The sequence below is a fragment of the Anomalospiza imberbis genome, chromosome 6, assembly GCF_031753505.1.
Source record: "Anomalospiza imberbis isolate Cuckoo-Finch-1a 21T00152 chromosome 6, ASM3175350v1, whole genome shotgun sequence".
Classification (NCBI taxonomy): Eukaryota; Metazoa; Chordata; class Aves; order Passeriformes; family Viduidae; genus Anomalospiza; species Anomalospiza imberbis.
The window spans coordinates 48,035,756-48,054,335 of record NC_089686.1 but is presented as its reverse complement, the minus strand read 5'-3'; the positions used below and the strand labels follow the sequence as shown (position 1 = coordinate 48,054,335).

The window sequence follows — 18,580 nt, the reverse complement described above, 5'->3', positions numbered from 1 at the left end:
TAAAATTAATATTTAATGTTTGGTTTTTGGGTTTTTTTTTGGTTTTTTTTTTTAATTTAAGCTCCTTGAATGAGGCTTCAGAAAAGATTCAGGTTTCTCTTAACACCTCCCAGGAAGTTATCTGAAGAGTTGGAAACCCTAAGTATATTGTGTAGAAATTTCCTCAGGTGACGTGGTGAACCCCAAATTTTTGACCAAGCCTGCAAGGTCATGTCAGCACCAGTGAACCCCTGTGGCAGTGGGGTGGGGGTAAAAGAGCTGCCCATGGGTCATGGCCAGCATGGGCTGCTCTGTCCACATCCCCAGGGAAGGGGATGTCTGAGGGAGACTTTGGGCCACCCTTGCCTCAGCCATCATAGGATAATGAGTGTACCTAAGAGCTGCAGAGCACTGAGGAGATGACCTCGGTGCTGCCCTCAAAGGGCTCGTGCTGCTACAAATCAACCTACTTGTCAAAGCACCTGATTTTAACAGCCTATTTAATACAAAAATATCTTGACATATGCAGCATTTCCAAATGTCAAATCACAGAGTTCTCACTCTGCAGAACTGGAAAAGAAAAGCAATTTTAAAAGCAGAGGAGAGTCAAGGCGGGGAGCCTGAGCAGGAGTGTGCTCCCTTGTGAGGCACAGCCTGAAACAGATTTGCGCAGTGGTGGGTTTGGGGGACAAGGAATATGTGGGAGGAGGTGGATTTGTCCTCAGTGCAGCCATTAATGGGTTATCCATGCAAATCCTCCACATAGTGAGAATGGCATAAATCTCTGCCTGTAACGCCTTAATGCAAGAATATTTGTTAAATACAAAATAGTGTGAAATCAATTCCAACAGCATTCAACCTGTCTAATCTTTTATTAACCATTATTTGTGATGTTATTATTAAATCATAAGCTGAAGGAATTTATAGGATAAAATTAGAATAAATGACTGGGGCTCTGCAGTGTTTGTGGCTAAATGTTCAAGTGCAATTCTTCAAAGATTTGAGATGTTTTTATTTTACTGGTTGCAGCTTTGTATGAAAGCAAGCACTGAAAGCCACTCAAATTTGTAAATATTTCTTTATATGCATGTTCTAGATTTTTTTAAGCTGTTATTGGTCTTGTAGAGCCAAATTTTGGTAATGTTGAAGTTGATGGGAATTCTGCCCAGGAGAGCAGCAGGATCCCAGTGAGATTTATGCAAGTGCTTGATACTGTGTGGTAGAAAAGAATTTAATGAAAATTTTGGCAAATGGGACCAAGAATTAATGCAGTCCAGGGAAACCCTGTTTGCAGCACTTGCCATTGCTAGAGCAAAATCTTTTGTTTCCTTCACTGCCTCTCAGTCACGCTTCTAATTATTATGAAATGTATTTTGAGAAGTGTAATGAAGAGCTCTGTTTTACAAGCTTGAAATTAGAGGATAACTCCCTTGATACTTCAATTCTTGAATGTTCAGCTAATTTGCAGGTGTCCTGGCCTCATTAATGACTGCATTACAGAAGCAGGCTGTTTCCAGGTGCTTCCAGGAGTAGAGCAGCTCCAGCACTGTGGTGGTTGGGCTTTAGCACACAGCTTTGTAGCCTTGTATGGATCATTGCAAAATGAGCCAAGGGTCAGCTTGGATTCCTGTGCTTTTCATTTGCTGTCTGTCTGTGGCACCTGTGCAGGCCATAAGGAAATCCAGTGTGGCTGTGCACAGGAGCTGCAGTTTGTCTTGGCTCTGTGCCATGCTTATAATTTCTCCAAAATGGACCCTTCAGGTAAAGATTTTTTTGCGGCAAGATAAGAAAAAGTGATGACCCACAGAGACTATCTGATGGACCAGGCAGAGAGAAGGAATAGGAAAAAAAAAGTAAAATGCAGAGAAAGAGGGAAAAAGAACAACCTGACAACTTTCTCTAGTCTCAGTCACTCTGTCATATATTGACCATCTTGGATTTTGATTGGAATGGTGGTTACTGCAGCACTACAGCCAGCATTGGACCCCTGAGCAGGCTGTGGTTCAGTGATCCCGGAGTAAGCAGGGATCTCTCCCAAACAGCTCAGTGCCCTGGCATCTCCCTGCCATTGGGAAGTGCCTGAGGTGGGGATGCCAAGTGCTGAATGTGTTTAAGGGAGTGTATTACTTGCAGGCATGAGATGCTGCGTGGTGTGGAAGTACTGTACCCGTACAGATTCCCTGCATCTCAGACTAAATCAGAAAGGGCACTGGGAGGTGAACAACTTCTGGGAGGTCAGAAGGGGATGTTATTAGGGAAGAGGGAGTTGGGGTGAGCTTCCCACTGTATCACCCATGCAGATGTATTACTCATGCAGCCACTAAAACTCACCATTCCTGGCAAGATAACCTAGGGATTATATGTATGAAAAATATATTCTACCCAGTGACTTCCTAAATTGTAATGATAATGAGCTTTACTCCCAGGCAAGAAGCTTTTGAGAAGCAGTGCATGAATTGTGTTATTTACTCTGCTGTGCTTCAATAATTCCTTTTGTTTTCACAGGCCGATGCTGGCTGGATGCTCTGGAGCTTGCCCTGCGTTGCTCCAGCCTCTTCAGGCTCAGTGCCTCCAAGCAGGGAAAGGATGGAGACGTGAACTGCTCGGGTGATTCTGCGCATGCAGGGCTCAACCACCTCTTGCACAACAGTGCTATGTCAGACCAGGAGTTCTTCCAGTAAGATGGGGCTGTTACTCCTCAATGCACAGAGAGGTGGCATATGGTTCAAACTTGAGCATAATCAAGCCAGAGTCCACTGAGGAAATCTGTCTAAAAACCAGCCTGTGTGTTCTGCTGCTGCATCCCTCATTAATACATGGGCTGGGTGTTGCCACCTAATGCTTGAACGCACGGGCTGTGGGAAATCTCAGCTGTGTTTGTTTGTACATAAACAACTTTCTTCTGTCCCCTGCTTGGGCCAAAATGGTGTCTGGGGATGCCAGCATGAAAAATGGCTTGCTTGAGTAAAGATTACAGAATCTAGCTGCTGTAGTTACACAGACACAGTCACTAACAATGTCTGTGTGTTGCTAGCACATATGGCTCTGAGTCTGATCTATTTTTTAATAATGTGTACTCTTCCCTAGTAGTACTGTGTTACAGTCAGCAGAGTGCACACACTGCATCCTTAGTTTTATAATTACTTTCTCTCTCTGCAGGGGTTTTGAGGGGTGTCCAACTTCTTCCTCGATGAATCAGATACATTTTTACGTAAGGGGAAAAAAGTCCCCGCAGCCTCCTTTCTATTCATATTCCTGGTATTACTGCAGCATTTTCGAATATCAAAGCTCTGTACACATTAAAAAGCCCCAGGCCTCTCTGTTGCTTATAGCTGAATAAGCAACTTCAAAAATCCTCCTGGTATAGACATTTGGCCTTTGGAGTGAGAACTGGGAGAGGTAGTGTCTATTTCTAGTTCTGCTGATTGGAATTTGACTTTCAGAGCTCAGAGCAATGCACCATCAGTTATGCAGTTTCTAGGGTAGCAATTCTTGCAGTCTGCAATGATGATGCCTTGCGGAGCAGGACCTCACCCTTAAGAGGTTTTCTTGGTCTCTGTTATAACAAAAGCAGGGGTCTGAGTCCTCTTCAGAGTATGAAGGTATCTCTGGCCCCATGGGTCTGAAGGGGTGGCAGCACTTCAGTCTGTCCTTTGCCCTGATATGTTCTGGTAATCCCAGCATGTGTTCTTCAGTCCTGCTCTTCAGGTTTTTATCTAGAGTTTGAAGAGAGCTTTACTGGAAAGCAGTGGGTGAAGAAAAGGAAATCATCATCTCTTACCTCATCATGTACCCTAGTACTTATGCTTGTGGGCTTCTTTCATAATACTTTCCTTATATCTGGGAGTCTTTGTGCTCACTGGGATAATGAATTCAGGAAAGCAGTGGACTTGTTTTTTTGGCTGATGGATGTGTGTACAGAAATATACGTAATATTAAAATGGAGCTTGTGGCACTGAGAACATTCAGGCAAACCCATGGCTACTGTAAGCTGATGCAGAAGATAGGGTTAAAACTGTAGTAAAGTATTTCTTCAGAATATGATGTGTGAATGATGCTTAAGTGATGCCTCTGTTTCACCTCTTAGTTGTCCAACATTAAAAGCCCCCTTGAAATATTGGACTCAGTAGCAGCAACACACATGGCAGAGTTTTCAGCAGGACAGAGTACCCACAATTGCAATCAGATATTTCTTACTGGTTCCAATTTTAGCCGAGTCTGGTTCAAGCTGGGCGTTCAGCATGTGGTCGTCTGGACAGTACACTCTCCTTTCTGAGTCCTACCTCTGTTGGGAATGTGTACCCAAACTCCCCAGTGCATAAAGCCCAGGGGAGTTTGAGGGTTGCAGGACAGGAGGATGACTTGCTGTCATCCCTGAAGGAATGAAGAACATTTAAATAAGGGAGAATGCAAAACCCAAACTGTGCAAGTGCTGAGCAAAGTGGTTTTGGTTTGCCAGTGACAGTGGCTTCCTCACAGGGATTCAATCATTCTAATTAAATGCTTTCCCTACAGGGAATCTTACCAATTAAATTGGCATGCAGTTGTTAGGGGGGCAGTTAATTACATTTAACTCTATCTTCAAATTAGCCAAACTACTCTGTCAAGAACAGAAAAAGAAAGGGAAGATGATGGATATTATAGGGAGAACAAAAACCCCTTGGGAGCTGGCAAAAGCAGATTTTCTGTTGAGCCAAAGTTGTATTTGTCTGCTGGCTGCTTTGCTTCTTTCCTGCTGGGAAACAAATCAAGATTATACAGTGATTTCAAAATCCATGTCTTTAGTAGCATATAAAAATGAGAAAGAGAACTGTGTGAGTGAATCAAAGGCTTAAGTACTGTGTAAATCAGTGATTTTAGACAAGAGACTTTTAGGGCACCAGGCACTCTTCTTTTTAATATGAAGTTGTATTTCTTGTGGATTCCATGTCTTATCTCCAGCAGCCCCAGGAATCTGGCTGCTTACTTGTTTGCAAAAGCCAAAGTTTTTTATTTGCTTTGTGTAGAAGAGCAGTATCAAACCGAAAGTCCTGGTCAACGACTGATGTTTCCAGGAATACCACTTAGAGAATAAAGCACTGCTGTAAGAGAGGTCTAATATGCTGAAACAGTAAATTATCCATGAAAAGTGCCAGGTTGCCCATGTTCATGGTGGAAACCCAGTGCTGACTTTTAGCATAGTCATTTTCCCCCCCAGCTTTTGGAGTCTGGTCCAAATCTCATTGGAAGTCCCTGGGAAGTCTTTACATTGATTGGTTGGCCAAGCTCATGGCATGGTGTTTGTTTTTAGCATATCACACATATTCAGTGGTGATTCTCTTTGGAGGAAGAATCTGGGTGCACTTCAGCATCTCATATTTGATCCTTAGACTGAGAAGCATCTGTTTTCTCTTTGGTTCTCCAGAGTGGCTCCATGGCTCTGGATGTATTAAGTCTTGCCTTGTTTGTGGTGGTGGGTAATCAGTGCACAGTTGAGTGGAATTTCATATGAATCTGATTTCCCTCTTGGACTAAATCAGAAATCCTAAAAAAATACTAAGGGGGGCGAGGGGGTGGGGTAGTGGTGAGAGAAAACATAGAAAAGAGTAATTTACTCAATTAAAATTCAAATATTTCCCAAATGTGAGGCAGGTGACACTGAAAAACTTGCTCTTTTTACAAATGTGAAATAAAACAAGTACTACTTCTCAGCCATGAACTAAAAGCCTCATAATGAACTGTTCTTTCAAGTATTTTTTTCCTGATGGAGAAGACTTTCAGTAGGTCTAGGCAGCAAAGCAACCACAGACAACACTCACATGTTTACCTGACCATTGAAAAATTAAGAAATAAATTAGGTGTTGAAATGATCAAAAACTAATATTTTCCTGGACATACGATCCAGGAAACAACTGTGGTAAGGAACTGTGGGATAATGTCTCCAGACAGCTCTCTCCTCATCTTTTTTCTGCTTTATTATTTTTAATTCATGTGTGTGTATTCTGTGCCTCCAGTGTATTTGGTTATCAGTCATTACATTTGCTGCTTGCTGACTAAATAGGAGAACTAACATCCTGGCACTAGAACAATGAAGACACATAATGTCTGATAGCAAATTATTAGTCATTGGCTCTGATTTATGACTCTTACTTAGTTTTATTGTACAGTAACACTGTCAATTAAAAAACCTTGTGGTTTGCATATATAAACAATGCAGACATGCATGTATTTACAAATGGAATTAAAAGAAAGATTTTCTAAAGGCATGGAAAGCTGTAAGATGACATTTCCAAAAGAGCTCTAGAAACTGGGCTCTGCCAGAAACTGAGCTGTGGCTGTCACAATGTGGCTTGCTTGGCAAGTTAAAAATCATGAGCTTATTTCAGTGCATAGTTGGAAATTGAGATCTTCTGAAAAGCTGATGCCAGTTCTGTGTTTTGATTCTTCTGTCGCTTTTTTTTTTTTTTTTTTTTTTTTAGTTTAATCTGGTTCTACCTAGCAATGCCTAATTATCTTTTTAAAATAGAAAATAACAAGAGCGGGGAAAAGAGCAAGGATGGGAACTTTCAGCATTCATCCTTAGTAAAAATTGGAATATGGCCAGAATGGCCTGAGCAAAATGCCCATCATAGAGAAGCTTGACAGAACATTCCCATCTACTGAGAAATCTTGGGAGAGGAAGATAGACTACAGGAAGTTACAAAATTCTTCAAGATCCAGGGCCTGTTTAGATCCTCTGAAACGCTTTGTATAGCTATGAATCTTTTTTTATTGCTCTATGCAAGAGCAATTTTTCATGAGGTCTCAGTTACGAAATTTTCAGTGGAAGGACAAGCTGAGATGTTCAGCAAATGAGAGCTAGGCCAGGCTAATGAAGAGGTAATGTGTCTGCAGACATGTATGAATAAGGAAAACTGTTTCCCGTGATAGCTACCACTTGAAAAAAGTGCATTTAGTGAGTACTTTTCAGCACCTGATCTCTGGCCTGTGCAATCATGTTTGCCATCTGTCATATAAACTACATCTGCTTTTTCAAGTGGGGATGCTATAGGTTATTTGAGAGATAATTTTTTGCATTCTCTAAAGTCTGTATCTCTGAGCATGAAGCTTGTTACACCTTCCATGCTTTCCCTTAGATACTGTTATAATTTGGGAGTTCTTACCACATGCAGTTGTCCACTCCATGCTTTCAACTCTGTTCTTCCACACAGCATCATCTGGGGGAAGCACGTTCCCCCAGAGGAAGGAATGGATGAGGGAGGGGTATGTGTGTGAGAAAATACTTGTTTCTATTAGTTTTTAAATTTGTCTTTTCTAGTATAGGACTGACTTAGGACCACCCTCTGTTGAAATAAGAAAGCAGTAGTACTGAAAAGAAAATGTATCTTGTAATGTCATATTTTTCATACATGCTGCAAACCACTGATTTCTGTAAAGGGAAAAATCTCTCCTGATGGGTATTTCAGTTCTCTTATCAGCAGTGTAGAGTTGTTGGAGTGCTCTTGCTCTGTATCCCTCTGGTCGGTAGGCTCCCATCCGAAGCCAGCAGCAGGGCTATGTAATGGTGGGTAAATGGAGCTGGCACATTTTGAAAAGTGCAGTTTGGAGGGGAAAATTTTGATGGAAAATATCTCACTCTTTCTGTGATAAAACCCTTGTTATTCAGGAAAACAATGTCGAGACTGTCGTGGTCTGCACACCCTATTCTGAGTCCTGGCGGTGTTTTTACTGTGTTTTAAAACCCTTAAGCAATGTGCCTTTGTAAATCAGACTGAAGCAAGTAATGAACTGTGTGTTGCAGGTTGAATGAATCAACCCTGGAGAACAACCACCACTTGGAAAATGATGCTTTTTCAGACAAGTCAGAGAGAGACAACATAGAGGAGTCAGAGAATGAAGCACATGAGAACAGCAGGAAGACAAATGAAAGTGAGAGTGATCAGTCAGAAATACAGGGAGAGGTCTCTCCAGGAAGGAAGGGGACCACTTATATTGAACAAGTCTATGAAGAATTTGGAGAGGTAAGAAAGCAAAAATCTTGATTGCTGCCTGCTCCTGTTAAAATGCAGTATCTGTCATTCAGCCTTTTAGCTACAGCAGGTAACAGCCAACTTTATGAGTTCCGGTGTTTTACACACCAAGCAAAGCACAGTTTGCTGCTAAATGGCATGGTGTTATCATATGCTTTAATAATTCTGCATTATGAATGGCAGCTCTGCTACTGTACTTTGGTGCATTTCCAGCATGAGTGATTGCTTTAACCAGTTATTGCATTAAAGATCTGCACAGCATTGGCACATTCATGGAGCCAGCAGGAGGGGGGATTATTATCCTGGACATGTGTCCTGGCCAATTAAGGCACTCAGTCCTTGTGTGATGCAAAATATGACACTTCCCTTTTTTTATTATGCATGGAACATCCTTTTTTTTTTGTGTCTGAATGGAGCATTTGAGCCATTTGATTGCTAAATGCCAGTTGCTTATCTGAAAGCCATTTCTCATGACATTTAACAGCAGGAGACTGCATTTCTGTTCCACATAAGAGCCTTGCTAGCTGATGTCACTGTGCCACCTCTGAGGAAGGCAGTGGTAGAGAGCTGGGACAGCCAAGTGTGCTGTGTGAGAATCGGTCTGAGCCGGCAGCAGAGAAGCTCTGCTCTGAGCACTCGCTTGCCTGCTGCTTTGAACAAGGAAGCTGATGTCTTGTTGGTGCTTCAAAGAAACACACTGCTGGAAAGCTATTTTTATTCTTAGTGTCACAGAATTGTAGAACAATTTACATTGGAAAAGGCCCTAAGATCAAGTCCAGTTATTAACTCAGCACTGCCAAGTCTACTATTAAACCATGTCCCTGAGCACCACATCTGCATGGCTTTTAAGTACCTCCAGAGATGGTGACTCCATCACCATCTGTTCCAGGCCTGTTCCAATGCCAGACAATCCTTTTAGTGAAAAAAATTTGCTAATATCCAATCTAAACTTCCCCTCTTCTCCTATCACTTGTTACCTGGAGAAGACACCAACACTCACCTCTGCAACCTTCTGTCAGGTAGTTGTAGAGAGTGATAAGGTCTTCCCTCATGCTTGTTTTCTTCAGAGTAAACCACCCAAGTTCCCTCAGCTGCTCCTCACAGGACTCGTGCTCCAGACCCTTCACCAGCCTCTTATCCTTTTCTTTCAATGTTTTCCTGAAAGTGTACTACTAATATTGACAAAAAAATATAGTCAAATATATCCTAATTACACCTAGCTTCTCTTTAATGCATTTTTCCCTCAAATCCCCTTACAGATAGGGAAATGCTAACTGGGTTCAAACAGGAGATTTTGAATATAGATGAGTAACTACCCAGTGGCAAAATGAAAGCAAACTTAATTTCTGTCAGCTGCTTATTCTAAAATGACCTTTCTTCACATGACAAACTTGTCCTAGAAGTGGTGGTAGGGCAGGCTGATCTTTTGGTGTTTGAACAAACCTTACAGGCTATGCTGATGTGTGTACGTGGGTGTGTGAGAGAGAGAGATCTCTGCAGTTTTACATTAAAATAAGAAAAAAATTTACTACAAACCAAGTGAAAAAGACTGCATTTCTGTTGGAGAGTGACACTTTGTGTGGCATTAAATAAGTCTCTCTGTAGTGTGTCTGCTCAGGCATAGGTAACATCCAGTGGGCTTCCAAAAAGAATTGCCATGTGGCCTTGGCCAATGGGTGTTTTGTAAGATTTCTTCAGGAGGTGGGGCTGTCATCACCTGGGCCACACAGGTAGGACTGGTTGTTGAGTCTGAACTCACCGACGAAAGGAACGTAGAGAAAAATAAGTTTTGTGCAGTGATGTAACTCCCCTGGGTGGAGATGTATCAAGGTAAACACGTGCCAGAAGTAATGTCAGTCGTCATCTTAAAGTGAAACTGCACTCAGCCTGTGAGTGCAATTCGGGTGTCGCAGGACAAAGGTCACAGACTGGCAGTTACATCTTCAGCTTGGCTTTGAGGGCTCATTTTAAACGTGTGCACATGGGTAGGTGTGGCGCTGTGCTCTTGGAAGGTCTTTGTGCATTTGGCGTTCCAGTCTTGCCTTGTTTGCAGTTGGAATGTGAAGGCAGAGACAGGTGTCAGAAGAACTTTGACACTGCAAAAGTTGGTCTAGAACACAAAATAGACACTTCAGTAGGTAGATTGATAACAGAAAAAAACCACATTTTTTTCCAAGCTTGTAGTTTAAACAAGTTATAAAAAGAGTTATTATTTGAGGTTGTTCACATCTTCCTGCATCTTTTTCTCTTTCTATTTATGTACAGTGATTCATTCTGAGTAACACTTTGTCCAGCAATTTCAACATGGCATTAATTTATATTGACAGTACCAGCATACTTGAGAACCTGGATAAATAATGAGAGTTCTGACAGACCTCTGCATTGTGAGCCCTAGGTGATGCTGTGGTATTCCATTTCTCCTTGGAGGTTTCAAGGTGTGCATTGCATCAGACTGTCAAAAGAAGAATGGTACAAAAATTGAAAAGCAACAGAGTAACAGAGCTTTTTTGTTCCTCAATTTGAAATTCCCTCAGCCTGCAAGCTCTGCAGGACTGGTAAACTTGCTGTGAACGTAGGGCTGATTGGGAGGCAACATTGAGGCAATGCTCAGTTGGTGAAAAAGAATGTTTAGTGATTTATACCACCTGAAAATCCTGTTGTGCTGTGCTATGCCCTCTCCCAAAACAAAGTCCTTTCCAAAAATGAATCTGTGCCCTTTTTCTCATAGAAATCTCTTGCCTAAAATCGGTAGGAAGCCTAAGTATTCTCTTTCACTGTTAAATTTTGATGCCTAGGATCCATTAAAATTGAATTTTGCTTGAAAATTTAATTTACCTTCTTCAGTGATGTGAAAGGCACGTTGCACATCTCGTAGACCCATTGAATGCGTAGGACCTACACAGGGCTGAAAGCACAGCATAACCCCTGGCTTTTTTTACCTACACTTCTGCTGCAAAGGGCTCTGAGCAGCACTGGCAGGTGCTGGAATTTTTGTGCACCTCACCTGGCAGTGGGGCCCTTGCCATATTGACACACCAGTTTGTCTTGTCTAGAAGTTGCAGGACTGCTTCTGTTCTCTGTTGATTACTTGTTTACCTCCTACATTTTTCTACATCTATCCTAGTGAATCTTACAATCTCTTGTTTATGCAGAATGGGGCTGAGAGGAGCTGCTTCCGTGCATCCCCCAGGCCACAGGGATGCTGTAACAGCTCTGGGCATGTCCACCCCTCTGAGGGCCTGCAGTGCGCAGTCCCCTTGGCTAATGGTGGTCCACGCGGGCCCCTGACAGCCCTGAGGTGTGTGCAGGCAGTGCCTCGGGAAGGAGCACGACAGAGCTGTGCTCCCTGCCTCGCGCCAGCCTTCCCAGACACCCAGGGCTTTCTGCACCACTCACTCGATTGCTTTGGGGATTCCTTTCTACTGAGACATGGCTGATGTCTCTCTGCAGTGGTGTAGGGTGAGCATTCACCCTTGTGCCAGGCCCTAGCGTTCATGGGTGAGCTTGGACCCCGGAGAAACGCACCCACAAGGAATGGTTTTCCTGTTCCTGCCCTGAAGTTCCCTTTGCCTCTGTAGACAGGGGAGTCGTCTCAGACAGAAACCGTCTCTGAGGAGAACAAGAGCCTGATGTGGATCCTGCTGAAGCAGCTGCGGCCTGGCATGGACCTGTCACGGGTGGTGCTGCCCACCTTCATCCTGGAGCCACGCTCGTTCCTTAACAAACTCTCCGACTACTACTACCATGCCGACCTGCTCTCCCAGTAAGCAGCACACAGGGTGGGCCTGAGCTGGGCACTTTTCCTTTATCGGTGAAAATATCTGTGTGTGTGTGCCAGAAAGGCTCCCAAATAATACTGAGCTCACTGGCTTCAACATAGATCAAGCCAGGCACCAGCTGCAGTGACTTTTTACACATAGACTGATGCCAGTGAGGGGCAAGGAAGGAAAAGTTAAAGTCCAGACAAACCCACCTTTGCATATGGACGTGTTTGCCACTGTTGGCTGGAACTGATGGGAATTCAGCCGATGCCTTGGAGTTTTGCACAACAGAGCTGTGCCACCTCCTGGTGTGCTCGTGTACATACACGAACAGGGGAATAGGACAGAGAGCAACCAAAACTGTCAAGCACTTCTGTTTCCCAAAGCAATATAATTATGGTGGTGATAAACAAATAAGAAACATCTTTTAAAAACATCGATGAGGAGGCCTGTTGGAAGCAACAGAGTAGAAAATAGGAAATGTTCTGCTTCCGGATAGGACCGGCCTTCTGAATGAGATATGCCTAGTGGATTGTAAAACCAGGATGTACAATATTCTAATAGCAGCACTAGTTACTCATTTTTATTCCACTTTCTCTGGGTAATTACAGAATCATGGTATTTTCAAGCCTTGGTTGTGGTATTTGTATCATCTGAAGTTAAAGAAATAGTTCTCCTCAGTGCTGATATGTAAGAAGACTTCAAGAGGTTTGGAGGTTTCAGTAAAAAATTGTTTGTTTGTGGTTCAGGTGATCCTTCTAAATGAATTTTGCAATAATCTACCCAAATTGATTTTTAAATCTGACTGAATAGTTGGAAATACCAGGAATGCCCTTGGTTTGTTTTACTTTCTGCTTCATCTTTGAGCATTGTTTGGAGGTGCTGGCTGAGATGACTTTTTGAAGAACCTTCCAACCTGACGTATTGCATGAAATCTCAAAGCACTGATAGAGTTCATGGAGCTCATCAGCTTTAAAGATCTTTTATAAAAGAGGAAAACAAAGAAAAAGAGACCAAAAAAAGTCTTTGATCTTGATGGTGTAGGTTTATTTTTATGACTCGCACTGTTCTGCCAGATGTGACTCAATGTTAGTGTGAGAGGCAGTCCCACATTAACCTACTCCAATGTCCAATCAAACCTGATACACTCCAGAAATTTTATTGGTCTTTTTGCAGAAATGCAGGGCAAGGAGTGCCACTTTTTAACAATTCGTGTTGTGTGACATACGTTAGTAAAAAATACATATTTCTGCTGAGAGACACCTTTTTCACTGGCAGCAGCACAGAAGTTACTTCCCTTTAGCTGTGGGGAAATAGATTGAAATTGATGTTATTATACTGCTAAGAAGCTAATGTGATGTGTGACCAGTATAAAGAACGTTTTATGTTCTGTTCTGCAGGGCCGTCCTTGAAGATGATCCATACACCCGAATGAAGCAAGTGTTGAGGTGGTATCTGTCCGGCTTCTATAAGAAGCCAAAGGTAAAATGAGGCATGAAACTGGGGTTGTAATGGGCATTGAAATCTTCTGCTGTGGTTTTGTTTAATTTCTCTATTGCCTCTCCTTTGAGACTTTACCTCTTTTATTGCTCAGAAGACTTTGACCATTACTGTTAAAACTGGGGTTGCATTTGGTTTCAGAGTAGACAGTGAATGCAAAATAGTGACAATCAACCTCAGAGCCTTTGCACTGGACAGTTAGAAACTAAAACTGGTCATCAACAAGTAACATGCCCTGGGATGCAAGGTTTTTCCCTTTGCTGAAAGCAGGACTCCTTTCTCTTTTCAGGCCAGTTATTACCACTGTGCCATGTCCCCACATCAGTGTGCCCTTGCTGTGTATATTAGCAGCAATAATAAAGTTTGATCATCTTGTAAGGCTTTGAATGGGCAGTATTAAATATTAAAATGGTGAGAATAGCAGATGAATCCATGGCTTGGATGAAAAGATTAGATGGATACGTAACTAGTTCTTCAGTTTTTATTCTTGTGATTGACTTTGTGTAAAACATCCAAGAAAAAAAAATACCATATTGTTTTGTGGCCATCTGTAGCATTGGACTGCAAATCTTCATTTATAGCAGCTTTTGATTACTTGGTTTTTCAGGGAATAAAAAAGCCATACAACCCTATTCTGGGAGAGACATTTCGCTGCTGTTGGTTTCACCCCCAGACGAACAGTCACACATTTTACATAGCAGAACAGGTAAGTTGCTGTTTGGATGCTCAGCTGTTGCAAACACCAGCCTGCTTGCACCTCCATGCACAGAGACACACTGCTCGTCTCACCCTAGGAGAGGAACCTGGAGCTCTGTGTAAACAGGCAGAGCAGAACCTGGGGTAAACTGGCTGCTGATATTTTTTCTTTGCAGATTTACAGAAATTATGTGGGGCTTGGTAGGCACTCAAGACTATAACGGCAGACCTCCCATACATGACATCAGTTTCTTCAATAAAGACCTTTTCCATGGGATTCTGCCCTACTGTTTTCTTATTGTTAGTAAAATGGGAGTTGCGTTGCCGCTGTTAAAAGGGTCGTGAAACACACAACCAAATCCTTCCATCTTTTTATTTCTGAACTTTCTATGATGATTTTAATAGGAGTAAATCGAGGGTTTATCTCTATGTCTTTGTGATTAAATGAAGGACAGAGTTCATAAGTTAACTGGCCTGACAAAGTGTAGTTTGAGATTTATAGTGTTAATAAGGTATCTGAGAACTGCGTGGTCTTTGGTAAAGGAACTCCCAGTTTCATATACATTTTTCCCCTATTTGATTAGATAATTTTAACTTTGTTAAAACTTTTATTTCAACCACTGCATGCATTTCATGGAGGTTATTCAAATGCTGCACTTAAGTTCTGCACTGGTAATTTATTGTCTTGAAAACTTTACACTCTACCTGTTGGCCTGAAACTGATCTCACGTGCACAAGCTCAAGAAAATACAGGGTGGGGGGGGAAGATTAGATGTATAATGCTCTCATACATAATGGTGTCATGTATTGTGTTCCCCCTTTATTCTGCACCCCTCCTCTGCTTGGCCTATGCAAACTGTTCTAAATGACCCCTTCCTGTTTTTATCCTAGGTGTCCCATCACCCACCAGTGTCAGCTTTTCATGTCAGCAATAGGAAGGATGGATTCTGCATTTCTGGCAGCATTCTAGCTAGGTCCAAGTTTTATGGTAAGGCATTAAGTCTAGGCCTCTCCCAGGTAATGTTGTGGCATCAGTTTTGGTTTGTTTTTTAATCATCCCTGAGCGTGTTGAGAGTTAAGAACAAAGAAATGGTTGACAATTTTATCACCAGGATAGCCTAAGTTCTTGTCTTGGCTCTCCTGGGTCTACCCCACTTCCACCATTTCAGTGTGACATCACTCTGATGTTAAAAGAAATAAAAAATCAGAGAGAAAGATTGAGAGCTTTAAAAATCTGTTTTTCAGAAGGCAAAGGCTCACAATAACGTATGGGATTGCTTGTGTGTACTTGGTATGGGCTCATGGATGACTTACATTTCAGCTCTCTGGCACTCAGCCAACAAAGACAAAAGTCTCTGAATAGATTTAAACCTTTATCGGGTTCCCAGACTCCTGTGGGGTTGAACCCCAGACCTTCAAAATGTCCACCAGTTTTTTAATATCAATGGAAACAGCACAACTCCAGGCTCTGAAACACTGTTGCTCTTTGAAATCAATTTTTTGTTTAGACAGACATTTCTTAATTACTGTCCTCTGCCAAGTGTGTTTGCCAAAACACTTCAAGATAGTCTTTGCTGTCCTTCTGGCAATTTCATTTGTTACTTGGGATCATCTCCCGTTGCAGCAGACCTCTCGTTAGGGGTAAAAATGAGCCAAGACACAAACTCTAATTCAACAAAGTGAAAGGGATCCTAGCTTACTCTTCTTTATAACTTAGTCATCCCGACTCTGACTACAGCAAGTTCCTACTGTTGGCTTCTCTGACAGACTCTGACTGGTGGCTATTCCTGCTGGAATATGACTGCAAGTTTTCCTTGCTGCCTCTGACTGCAGGCTCCAACTCTTTCAGACCCAGACCGACCTTGCAGCAGCAACTCTTTTCCTTGTTTTCTTCTTCCTCAGGGCTCCTCTATCTCTTCAAGGTCTTCTTCCTCTAGGCCTTTTTCCTCAAGGATGCCCCTGATAGGCCAACTCAATCCTTTTATCACACTTATCTTTATTAGTCACAGCTGCGACCCATTGAGGGCAAGGCTGTTCTTCTTTGGTAATTAGTACAACATTTGTTTTTCTTTGGTAATTTGTACAACATTAGTACAACTTATCAGGGTCAAGGTTGCTTGTAATCCCTTCTTCTGCAGCTACAATCCATAATCAGAAAAGTTGTGAGAACTGGAGGACCTGAGAAACTTCTAAGCTCCCACTAATGACCTGTTAAATCTACTGATCTTTCTGCAAGAGAGGCTAAATGCCAGAGCAGATTAGAGCAGCTGAGTTTGTTAGACCTGCCTGCTTCCAGCTGTGCATGATTTGCAGGGTCCTAAATTTTGAGCATTTCATCTCTTCTTTCATTAAGAAGAGATGTTTAAATGGAAATGCCTTTTCTAAAGTAGGAGGAGGGGCAAAGTATAACATGAATTTTGTAATGTGTATGGTTTTTTTAAATTCTAGGCAACTCACTTTCTGCATTGTTGGATGGGAAAGCAAAACTTTTGTTTCTAAGCAGAGGAGAAGACTATATAATCACTATGCCATATGCCCACTGTAAAGGTAAGGTATGACTCTTCAAATATGAAGCAAACAGTAACAAAATGGTGTCTCACTGACTAACTTTGCACTGGCTCTCCTCTCTCAAGCACAGGGCCTGGTAACTCCAGAGTCACAGCACTCAGCAGGAGACTTTCACTAATCCTCACTGAAGTCTTTCCGATTTACCTGTGCAGCCCAGGAGAGAATTTGGCCCATCAGTGTTAGTTTTCACACTATGCAGAAACAGAAAAATACTGCATATATGCACTGCAGATAAGATGAAAATAACAAGACTACATTTCTGAGCTCCTTAGGATAGAAAGTTTTTATTATGTTACCACTGAAATGGCTTGATATAATTTCTGGTTTTTTGAGGATAAAGGAAATTCCTGACTTCTCTTGCTATTTCTTTGTTATTCTAATCATTGTACTTCTCAGAGGATGAGCTGCCTCAGTGAGGCTGGCATCTGCTGCTGGTGAGGCTTTGCTCTGTGGAGCCAGTGTGTGCTGAGGCTGGGGCATGGCTGCTGATTCACTGCTCCTCAGGAAGCCCTATCTGCATTTTCACTGCAGAGTTAAAATCAGCAGTCAAATTCAATTTTGGGGGTTGAGTATTTTTTAATTTGGCACACTGACTTCTAAGTTTATATTTAGAAGGGCCTGGTATCTGAAAACAGTAACCTCATAATATCATGCTCTCTGTGAAGTATTCCTGTGCATAAATCTTCTTCTTACCAATTTTTCTTTTTCTGCAAAAGACCTTCAGCAAATGGTAAACATGTGTAAAAAACTCCCTACATGACCTCTAGTCTCCCAGATTCTGGTGAATCCTGTTACAGCTTCTCTCTTCTTCAATCACCCTAAGAGAGCTGACTGTTTCTGTTTAAGCACAAGTATGAGTGAGGTTGTTGGGCACAACTTTCTTTATTTTTCCTGTCCCACTTTCAGCTTGCCACAGGTGCACCTGTGAGTCAAGCTATTTCCTGGCTGGTGTTAAAAATGGGAAATACAGATTCAGGGGGAGATTCTTCATGCTTACAGTAAACAGCCATTTCTTAGAAACTCCAGTTCTGTCTTTTCAAAACTTTAAGCCAAGTGATGATTTCACAGTGTGTCAGCAAGAGCCAGGTTGACTTGAGAAAGCAGGTTGCTTCCCCTGGAGCCTCTCTTAAGCCTCTGGTGTTTTTCCTTTCAGGACTTTTATATGGTACCATGACAATGGAGCTTGGAGGGAAAGTTACCATTGACTGTGAGAAAACTAACCACAGGGCAGAACTGGAATTCAAGCTAAAGGTAAGATACACTGTGACCCCATTGTGAGCGTGTCTTATGCTTGCCTCTGTGCCCCAGGCAGGGTACATTTCTGTACCAGCAATATATGTGAGCACCAGAGTGGGGCCTACCTGGAGAGAAGGTGTCACCCTGCCATCAGTTTTGCCTCGTGCAACTCAAACTGACCCCAGGAAGCCTTCATTTTGCATGACTTTTTCACTGCAGCTGGCTACTGGCCAAATTTTGTTCTGAAAGTTTGGCAATGACAGTGTAGCTTCTATTTAAGCAGGGATAATTAGTTTTGTTTGCAAAACATAGTGAGTGTACAAAGAACTCGGAGGCAAGTTAGTATGTGGATCTTTGGGGTAGCTCTCCAGCAGCCATCACATCCGTACTCGTACCTTGCAGGCATGTGGTGAGCTGCACCTTGTGTTTCTCAGGGTTACAGGACCTTGCCCTGATGGCAAGGTGAGAGTCCGTTGTCAGGCAGGTAATTCTGAGTGGCTGGCACACTGGCAAGTCCTGCACCGACTTTTTTATATAGCTAGTCCCTCCCCTGGAAAGCCTGGTGATGCAAATTCATGGTATGCAGACAAAATGGAGACATCTTTGAGCATTCCTGTTACTACATGGCTTAAAATTTAGGAGGGAAAGTGATAACCTGTAATTTTCTTTGGGCAGTTAACTTGATTTTTAAGGAGCATCCCTTTCTCTTCTGCTCCAACAATTTCTTGCCTGAGCATAAAATGAAAGGAGAACTGAGAGACTGCAGGACTTCAGAGTTGCAGCCTTAGCCAATATAAATGTGAGAGATCACTGGAGTTAGGGGAATCTTTG

The 18,580-nt window shown here is 42.3% G+C and overlaps 1 protein-coding gene across 4 annotated transcripts in view; it reads left to right on the top strand.

Moving 5' to 3' along the window:
- Positions 1-18,580, top strand: part of OSBPL5 (oxysterol binding protein like 5) — a 173,884-nt gene that overhangs the window by 143,068 nt on the left and 12,236 nt on the right. For all 4 annotated transcript variants that reach the window (XM_068193994.1, XM_068193995.1, XM_068193992.1 and 1 more), the window contains 8 exons: positions 2,485-2,656; positions 7,760-7,979; positions 11,567-11,751; positions 13,150-13,231; positions 13,857-13,955; positions 14,837-14,933; positions 16,394-16,492; positions 17,667-17,764. In XM_068193994.1, the coding sequence (XP_068050095.1) occupies positions 2,485-2,656; positions 7,760-7,979; positions 11,567-11,751; positions 13,150-13,231; positions 13,857-13,955; positions 14,837-14,933; positions 16,394-16,492; positions 17,667-17,764 (1,052 nt within the window). The remainder of the gene's footprint in view (positions 1-2,484; positions 2,657-7,759; positions 7,980-11,566; positions 11,752-13,149; positions 13,232-13,856; positions 13,956-14,836; positions 14,934-16,393; positions 16,493-17,666; positions 17,765-18,580) is intronic.